Genomic DNA, 12,468 nt, shown 5'->3' with positions numbered 1-12,468 from the left:
CAAGGGTCACGGGAAGTGCAGTTTAGCCTCCAGTCCTTATGAGGGCGCTCACATCAGATGCTCTAGCATTCCTGAGGTCCCTTTCTAGTTCAGGACTCTTCTTGTGCAGATCTATTTCTCAGCCTTTCAAAACCCATGTTGCTTCCTGATCAACACAGCCACCTCACTGTTTGTTGTCACATCATTTAAAATGTCAAAACGAATGAAACCAAGGATATGCCCAAGACTGTGTTATATACTCTTTATAATATTGAAGATGGTTTTTTTCACCACACCTCCACTCCTCCACGGCCGCCCTGGAAATGTTGATACCTTGGGGAGGGAGAAGGAGGGGGAGAGGATGAAAAGTCCCCTCCACTGAGAGTTTGGGCTGTGGCACCATCGGCAGGAAAGTCCACACAGCCTTGACCTTCTTTGTGGGGCACCGTTGGCGTCTGGCCTTGGGGAATGGGGTTGGGCTGGTGGGGTAAGCTTAGGATGGGCCCCTTGTCTCACTGACCAGGCACCTGTTGCTTCTTTCTGTCTCCTCCAGAGTATTGTGTGCACTGGGCGTCGGCAGTGGCACCCGGACCCCATCCTGATCCACTGCATCCAGTCCTGTGAGGTGAGTCGCCTCCCCGTCCCCAGACCCAGCCCTGACTTCTCTGCTAAGGGCCGGGAGCGTTTCTAATTCAAGATCCGGCCTTTCTCCACTTCTGTGTGGTTTGTTTAATTTCTTGGGTTTAGCTCCACAATCCCACAATGACGGATATTAGGATTTCTGATTCTGGCTTTTCTTTAACAAAATTCCAGGGTTTCACTTTAAGTAACTTAATAAAAATTAAGTTAAAAGCAAATCAGGATTATTTATGGTTTTGGGATTCTCGAACAGGGCCTCGTCAGAGCTTAATTAGATCAGCGTTTTGCAGGCCGATGGCCCACAGACAGGTTTATTTGGCCAACACAGTGTCTAAAAACAATCTTGTTTTGATTGCTAATATTTAAAAATTGGGATTTTTCACATAAAATTCATGTGTGTATATAAAACATTTCACACACACATGCACACATACTCCAAGTAAAAATAAATATAAAACACTCTGTGCAAAGATTTTTCTCTTGAAAAACAAGAATATCTGGCAACAATTAGCTGGATCTGAGTAGCAGCTACAGCCCCAGAAGGGCAGCTGTTCTTCAGGTCAACATGTTTCTCCCCTCTGCCTGTGACTTCTTACCTACTGGGCCTCCCTGGTTTTCATCAGCTACCTGGGCCATGCAGACATCTGTGTCCCCACCTCTGAGGTAGACCCGCAGCCTGCTGCTGAATGTGCCCAGCTAGACCTCGCTACCTCAAGGAGTCCTGTCAGCTTCTTCCCAAGGGGCATTCCCTACCCTGGCGCACCTAGGGTGCTGGGAATTCCTTAGCTGAAGTAACAGGAGTGATTACAAGGAAGCGTCATGAATGAGACAGAGCCTCGCAGGTGGAGGATGACCCAGGAATCCTGACACGGAGAGGCGGGGTGGTTTGTCACATGCAGACACACCGTTTAAGCTCTCCCACCCTGGGAAGAGCCAGTGATAAATACAAATACTCTGGTCTCAGCCACGACAGGTGTCGTCCAGATCCCTCGCTGGAAGTAGCTAAGCCACTTTGCAGCAGTCCTTGGGTTGTTCCGGCCGCAGCTGTGCTAGAGCCAGCTGTTTGGCGGCCATGGGCTTCCAGCACCCTGTCCCTACACCCACCCAGCCCGCGTGCATGGCAGCCCCTCCATTCTTCTGTCTACGTTTCTCTTGGTCCAGTTCTGGGAAACTGGGATGTACATGAGGCCAAAGAAGGGGAAAGGGTGGGGTCCGAGACAAAGGGAAACGAGACCAATAAAATCGTGTTCCGAGAGGGCATCAGGAAAAAGGCGCGCACGGAGTGAGCTTCGGGGTGGTGTGGGCCAACAAAACAGCTCATCTTCTGCCATCATTAGAAAAACAGATGACAGAGGGTGGGGAGGAGGGGTGACTCATGCACTGGGCAGGGGGTACGAAGTGGGAAGAGGAGGCCAGGGAAAGAGGGAGATAAACAGACAGAGGACTGGGGGACTGGGACCGGATCAAAGGATGCTGAGAATTCCCTTCTGCTGCTTCAGTGTGTGGTCACAGAGGGAGGGTGGATGACAGGGCTTGGAGCTGCCTCCGGTGTTTCCCGGAAGGTTAAGCACGGAGCTGTCCCGTCCCTCCTCCCCCCCTTGCTGTACATCCTCTGGATCCCTAGTCCAGAGCTCCCTGGGCATCCCTCAGTCCCTTTGTTGATGGGACAAGGAGTGGAACGCCCCTCCCTCTTGCGACTCCCCTGCAAACGTTACCAGGCACAGCCCAGCCTTGACCACCTGACTGCTGCGGGTACTCTCACTTGAGTGGTTCTCAAAGGGTGGCCCCTGGCCCAGCACAGTCGACTTCACCATGGAACCCCTTAGAAATGCACGCCCCGCCCTGGCCGGTTTGGCTCAGCGGTTAGAGCGTCCGCCTGCGGTCCGGAGAGACCTGGGTTCGGTTCCCGCTAAGGGCACGTACTTCGGTTGCAGTTTGTCCCCGGCCCTGGTTGTCGTGCGGGTGGCAGCCACTCGATGTGTCCCTTCACGTCGATGTTTCTCTCACTCTCTCTCTTCCTCTCTCTCCCTCCCACTCTATCTGTACAAGAAAATAGAAAAATGTCCTCGGGTGAGGATAAAAAAAAAAGAAAGAAATGCACGCTCCCCTTTCAGACCTACTGCATCACAGCCTCTGGGTGGGGACCCGCAGCCGATGTCTTGACAAGGCCCCTGGGGGTCCTGAAGACCCCTCACGTGTAGCAGTCACAACTCTAGTCACCATGAGAGCAGACGAGACGCCCCCTAGCCTCTGCTGTCCCCAACTGGAAGCCTTCTTTGTCCAGGAATAATTCCAGCCAACATTATTTATATTCTCATTTTCCGACATTGTTTCCGGAGACTCTCTGGATAGGACTAGATCCGAAAGAACAAGACCTGCTTCTGGTCTTCCAGCAGAGCCTAGGAGGAGGAAGTCACTTAGGGTAGAAAAGGAGGAAAGTAAAGAGAGTCACTCATCCTAGGAGAGGGAAGAAGCAGTCGGAGGACGAAAGAACGACCTGCAGAGAGGTGGGCGAGACTGAGAAACAGCACGAGGGGCAGAAACTGGCATGTTCCAGGGGCAGCTGGGCGGACACCTCATTCTTTACTGGAAAAAGCCGGCTAAGTATACGAGGGGAAACAGTGTCAAGGACAGATGGAGGGAAAGCAGACCGAGCGAGACGAACCTGAGGCTGGGAGGGAGAGAGGGCGTCGTATTAAGCGCGGCACACAGATCTGAGCTCACATTAGACAGTTCTGTTCCTGGTATCGAACAACATTTCCCGTTTTTTACTTTCCAATACTGAAGATAACACCGAGGTGTGCCCTTTAGACACTCACGTGTAAGAGGGCGGAGTCCCTCCCCTCGATTTCTCCCCCTGAGCCCGAGTCGGTGAGCCCCCACCTCACTACCCCAGCCCGCGGTCGCTTCACGTCACCTCTGCGCCTCTGTTTGCGTCAAACCCCCTTCGCCACACGGGTTTCACCTTCATCTCTCCACTGTCGTGTGCCTCCCGCGTTCTCCAGATGACGGACAGCTCTACGGTTTTCTATAAAATATCGTTAAGTGGTGCCGTCTGCTCATTGTCATTTGTGTTCCCGTTGTCTGAGCAAGAACAGGTGTGCAACCCTGGCTGGTGCGGCTCAGCTGGTTGGGTGCCGTCCTATGCACCGAAGGGTCGCCGGTTCGATTTCCAGTCAGGGCCCCTGCCCAGGTTAGGGGCTCCTGGGGGAGGGGGATGTGCAGTAGGCGGCTGATCGATGTTTCCTTCTCTTTCTTTTCCCTTCCTCTCTCTCTGAAAAATCAATTAAAAAATTGTTTTTAAAAAGAGAGAACATGTGTGTACTACATATCTGCAACCCAAACATGTTCATAACTTAGATTTTATTTTTCTCTCTGTTTCTCATGTCTGGCCTTCTGGACCTGAACACTCCTTGTATTTTCTGGGGTGTTTTGTAAGTGGCAAATGGGCAAGGAATAGTGAATCCGTTGATGGAAAGGTTTTGGAGTCAAACAAATGTAGATTCAAGTCCTGGGTCCGCCTAGTGGTGTGAGCCTTCGTGTGTTCACGGGCGGTGGGAAGCGGGCCCGCAGAGCTGTGGTAAGGAACGGCGGAGGGATCAGTGTATGTGAAGCACCGAGTGCCATGCCGCATCTGGGGCTTAAGGATGCTTGCGAAGGGCTGGCATCGTGAACGGGGTAAGTGTGGCAGCAAACGGGCGGAGCTGCTGGTGGGTCTCCGCGTGGTTAGGCACAAGCTCTGAACACAGGAAGAGAGAAAGAACCAGAGAAGAAAGGAAACCGGCCATGCCGTGGAGCCCCTGTCATCTGTGACTCCCAAGTCACTTGGAGACGCTGCGGTGTCCAGGTCAGCTGGCCACCAGATTATTAGCTGGGCAGCTCCACTCACCCTCAGTTGGGGCCTCAGTGGTTCTCACTTGGACTATTGCACTGGTTTCCTCATTGTTCTTTTTACTCCCAGACCTGTGCCCACTAGAAGTATAGACAAGCATACAAAAGTCCGTGTCACTGTGCAGAAAACAAATATTTATTCTGTCAAATGCTTGTCCAATAAAGTGTACTCTTTTCCCAGCATGGAGAGAGAAAGAGAGAGGGAGACAGAGAAGGAAAGAGAGAGAGAGAGAGGAAGAGGGAAAGAGATAGAGATAGAGAGAGGGGGAAGAGAGAGAGAGAAAGAGGGAAAGAGATAGAGAGATAGAGATAGAAAGAGAGAGAGGGAAAGAGATAGAGAGAGAGAGAGAGAGAGAGAGAGAAAGCGCCTTCATCTTGGGGGGTAATAACTGAACTGAGTGTTCATTCCGTCACAAACACTATGATGCTGTCAGATATGTGAGTGTTAACCTCTTTCTTCTTTTCTTCCTCCCTTCCTTCCTCCATCTCTCCCTTCCTCCCTCTCTCCCTGCTTTCCTTCCTTCCTTCTTCCTTTCTTTTTCATAAGGTCACATTTATTATTTTTTTCAAAATTCACCATCCTCGGCTCCACTTAAACTGAGAACATCCTGTTCTCTAGGGAATAGAGCTGAAAATAAAGACCACATGTACAGCCGCCTTTGGGACAGAAATGATGCATTTCCTTCCTGGGGGATGATTAAGACTGAGTGCCCTTGACCTACTCGTTGGCTGTTTCTGCTGCGAGCATGTTGTTCTTGCAAGTTCTCCCCAGGAGCTGCCCATTGGACCACAGGTTCTGGTTCTGTGGTCAGCCCTTTGCCGGTTCTTACTTGTGCCCTTTCCTTCCCATGAACGCAAGTTGCGGCAGAGGACAGAGGAGGGATGATGTCAGGGAGTTAAGTTCAGACTCTGACTTGAACTTGTTAGCTGCGTGTCGCTCTGTCTGGCCTTTCTCTCAGAACTGTGGTAGAAGCAAGTGAACTAACTGATGGTAAGGTATTGTATAAATAGCCGAATAACACAGCATGATAGTCATGATATTGCTTAAGGAACAATATAAATGACTCTGTGGGGACAGGGTCTTATCGTAGCAACACGTACAGAATCAAAAAACAGTCCACTTATAACCAGTTTGTCTTTAGGACTATTTGTTTACTGCAGGGAGCTGTGATCGGTTCATGCTCTTGAGGTCCCCAGTGAAACTCAGAGATCATTTTAAGATTTGGGGGGGATTTCAGGTAAGTCTCTCTGAGCAGTAACTGACATTTCCCCTATAAATTCTTATACATATGCTCTTAATTTCCCGTTATCTTGCTTGTCACATTATTTCAACATATCTGATAGGCCTGTCCCCCCAACAGTCTGCAGACTCCTGGACGTGGCGGGACGTGTCCTGTTTACTTTTTTACCCAATTGAAAAATTCAGGCCCGATTCTTCAGTGACACCTGCTTCCAGTCCCCTGGAAGCAGGGACAGAGAACTGAAGGCAGAACTCTGCCTTGGAGAGTCTGAAATTGGAAACGATTGGATCGGTCTTCTGGGAAGTAGTGTGGAGGGTAAAAATAGGAAGTAGAGGCAGGGAGGACACGGGAGTGGAGAATGAAAACCTGCCGCGTGTCGACCTGGAGGCCTCGGCAGACGCGGGGAGGGTGGCCGAGGGCCGCAGACAGGAGCCCGCCTGGGCCGGAGTCGGGGAACTACAGCTCCACGCTCCGCCACGTGCTTCCGGGGGCGTCAGCTGACTTCTCCGCATTTGTTTCCTCCGATTTAACATTTGATGGACAAAGTGTATCCTTTACACTTGTCAGATACCAGGTTCAGAAAAGTGTGAAGACACAGCCGTGGGGTTGTAGGCTGGGACCTTTGGAGAAGTCACACCCCAGTCAGCTGTGGGCCATTTTTCAGGGGTCACAGCAAACCCACTGTTGTTTCTGGGGGACTTGGCCTCCCTCATGGATTTTGAGCTGGATTATCCCCGTGTGTCCTTCTCCGAAGGGCCCCTGCTCAGATCTGGGGCCTTCCTGGTTGGCCCTGATTTCTCACTCCCGATGGGTTGCGTTCGGGAAATCTGTTGGCACTGTCCTAACTTGGCATCAGCCCGAGACCAGCCTGCTTTACGTCTTTCTGCTTCCGTCCTGGCAGTTGTAACTCCGACGAAGATAGAGTCCGAGCCTGATAAAAATTGTGCAAGTATCCGAATGGCCGTTCAACACTAATTGAATGTGTGATCAACGCGAACGAAATCCCACTGACCGGTAATTCTGAGGGACTTCGTTAGGCAAAGCGGGAGTGGTACTCGTCCCCACTATCCCAAGATCCTGACGAGCAGGGCACCCCTGTGCGCCTGACCTTGAGGGCGTGAGAGCCGAGCTGATCTGCAGGAGCATTCGCTGGAAGCTTGCTTAGGAAGACTCTGGAACCCCTACTTCAGCCTTGCGGTGCTCCTGAAGGAAGGAGAGGCTTGCGAGCCTGGGAGAAAAGCCACCCAGTACGTTCCGCTCCCAACGGAGAGGGGGCCGAGCAGTAAGGCTGCCTGTCTGCAAGTCTGGTTTCCTCCTAGAAAGGGTTCCAAGCCCAAGTCCTGTATGTAGGAGCAGCTTGCTTTCCTTGACCAAGGCCGTGTCCGAGAAGAAGGAGAAATCACTTAAATCGAGCACATGTGCCATCTAGTCCGAATGGTATCTTCCTGAGTTAAGAAGGCAACGACAGGGTTGACCACGTGGTGACCATCACTGTTGTGGGTTGTGCCCAGCTGGGGAGACCCATCCGGCGGAATGCAGGAGACTTACTCTGGCCACACCGTGGCCTTTATTCATTTCACACCAGCAACAGACTCGGCTGCTGGTTTGGTTTTTGATTGTTTGTTTGTTTTTGTTTGTTTAAGTACGCTTAAGAATTAGGTGAGGTGCTTATTTTAAAAAATGCAGATTCTTAGACTCTGTCCCTCCGCCTCACGTCTAACATGTCAAGTCTGGTGTAACCACCGGGAATTCCCTTTTTAAACAAATATGTCAGGTGCTGCAGTGCAGGTGGTCCTCAGCTGAGCAGGGATGAATTAATACACTCGCCGGTCATTGTAAACACAGCTCAGATCTTGGGGAGAAAGGATTCGTCTTCCAACAGTTCTTTAATAACTGAAGAAAACACCTGAAATAGAATCCAGTTCAGAAAGGTCAAGGATAGAGATAAAGACATCTGGCCAGTGGTAAAATCGAAAGTCTTATAAACCAGAAAAGATGAGATTGTTTTTCAATCATAGTTAAGTATATTTTCTTTAGTTATGTCTGATCGTGAGTAAACAGCGACATGGCTCTGACCTTTAACAAAAGCGGCAGTAAGTGTGACGGGGACCGGCAGAAACCCACGCAGATCCTTGCTTCTCCGCATGCTCACCCTCGAACTCTCCTCTCTTCTCCTTGGGTCTGGCTCCCGCAGCCCTTAGGAAACACACAGCATTTGAAGGTAACAGAAATAACATCGAACGGGAAAAATCAAAAGAACTAGAATTCCGGGGACAAACTGCAACCAAGGTACATGCCCTTAGCGGGAACCGAACCCGGGTCTCTCCGGACCGCAGGCCGATGCTCTAACCGCTGAGCCAAACCGGCCAGGGCTAGAACTAGAATTTTTAAGCCTAAGACGAGAAGGCTACAGATTAATGTAATATTAATCTTCAGTTGAACATTTTCATGTAGTAAATCTTTTGCACGGAGAAGAGGGAACAGTCACCTCCCCTCCCCCTTAAGAACAGAATAGAAAATAATGGGCTTAAAAAGCTGAATGAACCATTTAAAGTAAATCTGTGTGAGGTTATCCTGAAAGTGTTAACTTTTGCAGGGTTATAAAGGGACGTGTTTACAAGGCATATTCGTATTTGGAGCATTTTTTTTCTTTTTTATCCTCACCCGAGGACATTTTTGCATTTATTCTGAGATAGAGCGGAGGGAGGAAGAGAGAGAAACATTGATGTGAGAGAGACACATTGAGTGGCTGCCACCCACATGACCCCAACCGGGGCCGGGGATGAACCGCAACTGAGGTGCGTGCCCTTAGCGGGAACTGAACCTGGGACTCTCTGGTCCGTGGGCCAACACTCCAACCGCTGAGCCAAACCGGCCAGGGCTGTCTTTGGGGCATTTTAAAGAAATATGTATTGTGATCTCTCTGACACAGCTAAACATTTTCTGCTGTCTCAAACACAGGACATGGTTTGTTTTCTCTTTCCCTATAAATCTACCATGCATGGATCTAAATGCAAATATATTTGTGTTTGCTTAAAGCAACCAGCAGAGATATTTTTAGGCATCATTACCATAAGAGTTACTGCCTTGATACGCTTTGTATAGGAGGAATTAGGAGTGGAAAGACCAGGTGAGGAAGACTTGGAGACACATTTAACTTAGGCAGAGTGGCTGCATGTACTTAAACGCAGGTGGTTAAATGTAGGTGGGCAGTTACAGTGTCTTTATGCATTTAGCACCTGATAAGAACAGTGCTTCCATCACTAATGCGTTCCATCTGCTCCCCCCATTCTCTGGATTCCTTCTGTGTTGTCTTGGACCTCTCCCTTGCATTATCTGTATTCCAGATGGTAGCCCCGCCGGCTGTGTCAGGGACATGTGCTTCTTGATCACTCACGGGCATTCCGGGTCCACTGCTGGGATTCCATGGATGTGGGGGCCAAGCTGTGATTGACAAAGTGGAGATGATGGCATCAACATCGAGTTGTTATTGTACCTCTTTTTCTTGCCCAGAATTTGAACCCAGAAAGGATAGAGAGGAGCTGGAGTCAGACTACAACGTCCGGAGATTCTAGGCGATGTGTTTCATTCCGGGGTGCAGAATACCTGCGTGCAGGTGTGCATGAGAGATCGGAAGGGAGGGGCTGGAGGAGGGGGACCTGAGCAACAGGGACAGCGACGGGCCTGTGCATGATGTGGCCCTTTTGGAGGAGGGTTCATCTCCTATTAGGATTTTGTCCTCTTGTTTTTTATGACGAGATGTGAGCTAGATAGGTAGATGGATGGATAGGTAGATGGGTGGATATATAGATGATAGACAGACAGACAGATAAAAGCATTATAGCTCATCATATCTGACCGTGTGTAGCTCCTCTGTAGATGGCAAACCTGTCAGCACAACCATAAATTTGAGGGGCCTTTATTCTAAAAGGGGGAGTGACAACATGAGTGTCCGGGAGACCCCAGTGTAGACATTCCACCTTCCCCGTGACAGCTAAACCAGGCGCAGGCCCTCCTGTGGGAAGGCAGGAAGGGGCGCCTTCTCCGGGGTGAAATGCCTCGAGACCTCAGTGGGTCTGGCCCACGGAGCTCCCTGAGACTCGGGACCCCACGGGAGAACCATGACACCCAGGCCAGCGGAGAGCCAGGCGGGCCAGGGCAACTGTGGCCCCTGATGAGCAGCATCACCTGGGAACGAGCTAGGAGTCCAGATGTCAGGCCCCACCCTGGACTTTGGGGTCAGGATCTCTGGGGGTGGGGTCCGGCCACCAGGGTACAAAGCCCTCCGGGTGGCTCCAATGCCCCTCAGGTTTGAGACCTGCTGGCCTAGAGTTTGAGGAGGACAGGCCCACAGTGACCATTGTGACAGTGACCGTGTGAGGGGCGTAGAGAACCCGCCAGACGAAGGTGCCCTCTCAGACTCCAGATCTCTCTCTTCCCCTCAGCTGCAGAGGGAAACCTGTTCTTTCTCATCTTTTCTCATGTTTGTCTGTAAGATTTATGTTTGTTACCATACTTTAGGTATACAGTGATACCTCGGTTCTCGAACGCCTCGGTTTTCGACCAAATCGGTATTCGACCAGGAGATTCGAGAAACTTTTGTCTCGGAATCCGAACAAATATTTGGAACTCGAACTTCCGAGATGAGCCGAGTTGAGCCGAATGGCGTTCATTCGGCCCAGCGCGCCTTGCTCGCGTCATCAGTGTGAGTGCAGAGAGAGAGTCACGCTTTGTGGAGAGAGTCACGCTTTACACTGAATTTAACCCTTAGACATACTGTACACTTTTATTTCTTGTTGAGACTTATGTTTTTCTACATATTATATACAAATTAGGCCAGTAAATAGGCATTTTCTGGGGCTTGGAACGACCAGTTTCCATTATTTCCTATTGGGTTTCATTGCTTTGGTTCTCGAACAATTTGGTTCTCGACCATCCTCCTGGAACGAATTATGTTCGAGAACCGAGGTATCACTGTACAAACTACTTCTAATAAATGCCCGGGCCTTGAACTTGGAAGTGTGACCAGATGAAATTGCTACTCATCTTTCAGAAACCACTCACCTGAGTATGGCTTTATAAGCTTTTATTAAAAAGAGAAGGGAGTCTTTGTAAGGACATCCAGACAGGAAGGCCAGGCACTGTCCCAACTCCATAGCTCGGGCGCTGTGTGATCGTGAAATTGTCCAGCTTCTCTTGTGTCTGTTTTATTTGTATCTTGTCATTTCAATCAGAGCCAACAATCAAACTTCTCTTTACCATCATTCAGCTGTTTACGAATCAGACAGCACAGTCCCGCCTCCCCTGCTTCTCAGAGGATGGGTCATATGGGCTCACTTGCCTTTTACCATCTTCAGTATCTGGGGTGAAAAGGGGTTCATTGCAGTGGGAAGAACGGCCTAGCAGCCAATAATGGGGGCAGCTACTCCACTCCTGGTCGGGGTCGTGCGGGTCCTTACAAATCTAAATCTAAGTATGTGTTGGGCATGTTAAAATCCAGAGAAAAACTGAAAGTTAGCTTAAGTTGGCGCTGTCTTCCAGCCCCGCCGGGCCCCAGATCCCAACCCCCCGGGGGTTTGTCCCTGCCGGTCGCTGCCAGTTCTGTGCAGGGAGCACCAGGTTGAAAATCTGGGCATGTCCCACGCGGTGCAGGGGCCCACGCTGTGCAGGGCTCGACTTTAGATCCGCCAGCGGGAATCTCTGAGAACCGGCTCCAAATGTTAATTAGGACTAGGTTTTCATTTTGAAAGCAAAAACCATTGTTTTCTTTCCCCGCTATTTTTCTCCTTTTAATGAAACATTAAAAGCACAACCGTGCAAATTGGAAAACCTCATCTGGATGAACAGCGTCCAGGAGAATGTATGCCCGGCTGAAGGCCCCACGGACCCGCACTGGGACATCCCGGTGGGCTGCCTTCCGACGGGCTGCCTTTGTCTTCCCGCTCCTGGGTGGGCCGTGGCTCGCTCTGTCAGTGCTCCGTGCGACGTGACGTGGCTCGTCCCTGTTCCCCTCCCGCCGCACCCTCTTTCTGCGTTACTCCATGTTTTCCCCTCTTTGCCTGTTGCTCGAAGTCTTCACGTCTAGCCCCGGCGTGCAGACAATTCATTACTGGCCTGTGAAATTGACATCCCAGAAAGGCAGCTTTCTTGTCTTCAACCTGCCTGACCTTCCAGATGCTTCCCAATCATTATCCTGAGGTTGTGAGAGTTGGCAGCGAGCAGATAAAATCGGGTGACGTCTATAAATAATTCCATTCCTTTCCTCTCTTCAGAGGGACTTTGCTCCACTAATGTTTCTAACTGCGCCTCTAGAATGTGCTTTAAATGCAGTCTAAGCATGCATGACTCAACACCTTCCCTGAGATTGTTCTTTGGTTCCATAGAACACGGGTCAGTCTACCATTTCCCCTCATGGCCATTTGTTTAGCTCCTTTATGAAATAATCGCATAGATAAGCCTTTCAGAAAGTTCATATAATTTGAATTGTTTCTAATGCATCCTCCTAATGTAGATATTCCTTTAAGTGAGATTATGTTATTAAATACTTGTGTATTGTAAGGACTGAACGCTAGCACATCTCTTCCAGTTTATTTTTCAAAGTATGTAAAGTATCTATACACCAAGGTTGGCAAAAGTAGGCTTACAGTTGTGAGTACATGAAACAGTTCATTTTTGTATTCTTATTTGTTAACTGTTGCATTATTTTCCATTCGAACAA

General features: G+C 49.9%; 1 protein-coding gene across 2 annotated transcripts in view; it reads left to right on the top strand.

Annotated features, from left to right (window-relative positions):
* The window catches only part of PAPPA2 (pappalysin 2), a 208,972-nt gene that overhangs the window by 174,219 nt on the left and 22,285 nt on the right, over positions 1-12,468 (top strand). For both annotated transcript variants that reach the window (XM_036273419.1, XM_036273420.1), the window contains one exon: positions 533-604. In XM_036273419.1, coding sequence (XP_036129312.1) covers positions 533-604 — 72 coding nt within the window. The remainder of the gene's footprint in view (positions 1-532; positions 605-12,468) is intronic.

This window comes from Molossus molossus, unplaced genomic scaffold (assembly GCF_014108415.1).
Source record: "Molossus molossus isolate mMolMol1 unplaced genomic scaffold, mMolMol1.p scaffold_m16_p_20, whole genome shotgun sequence".
NCBI lineage: Eukaryota > Metazoa > Chordata > Mammalia > Chiroptera > Molossidae > Molossus > Molossus molossus.
Note: the sequence above shows the minus strand (reverse complement) of the source record. Positions and strands in the feature narration are given on the sequence as shown.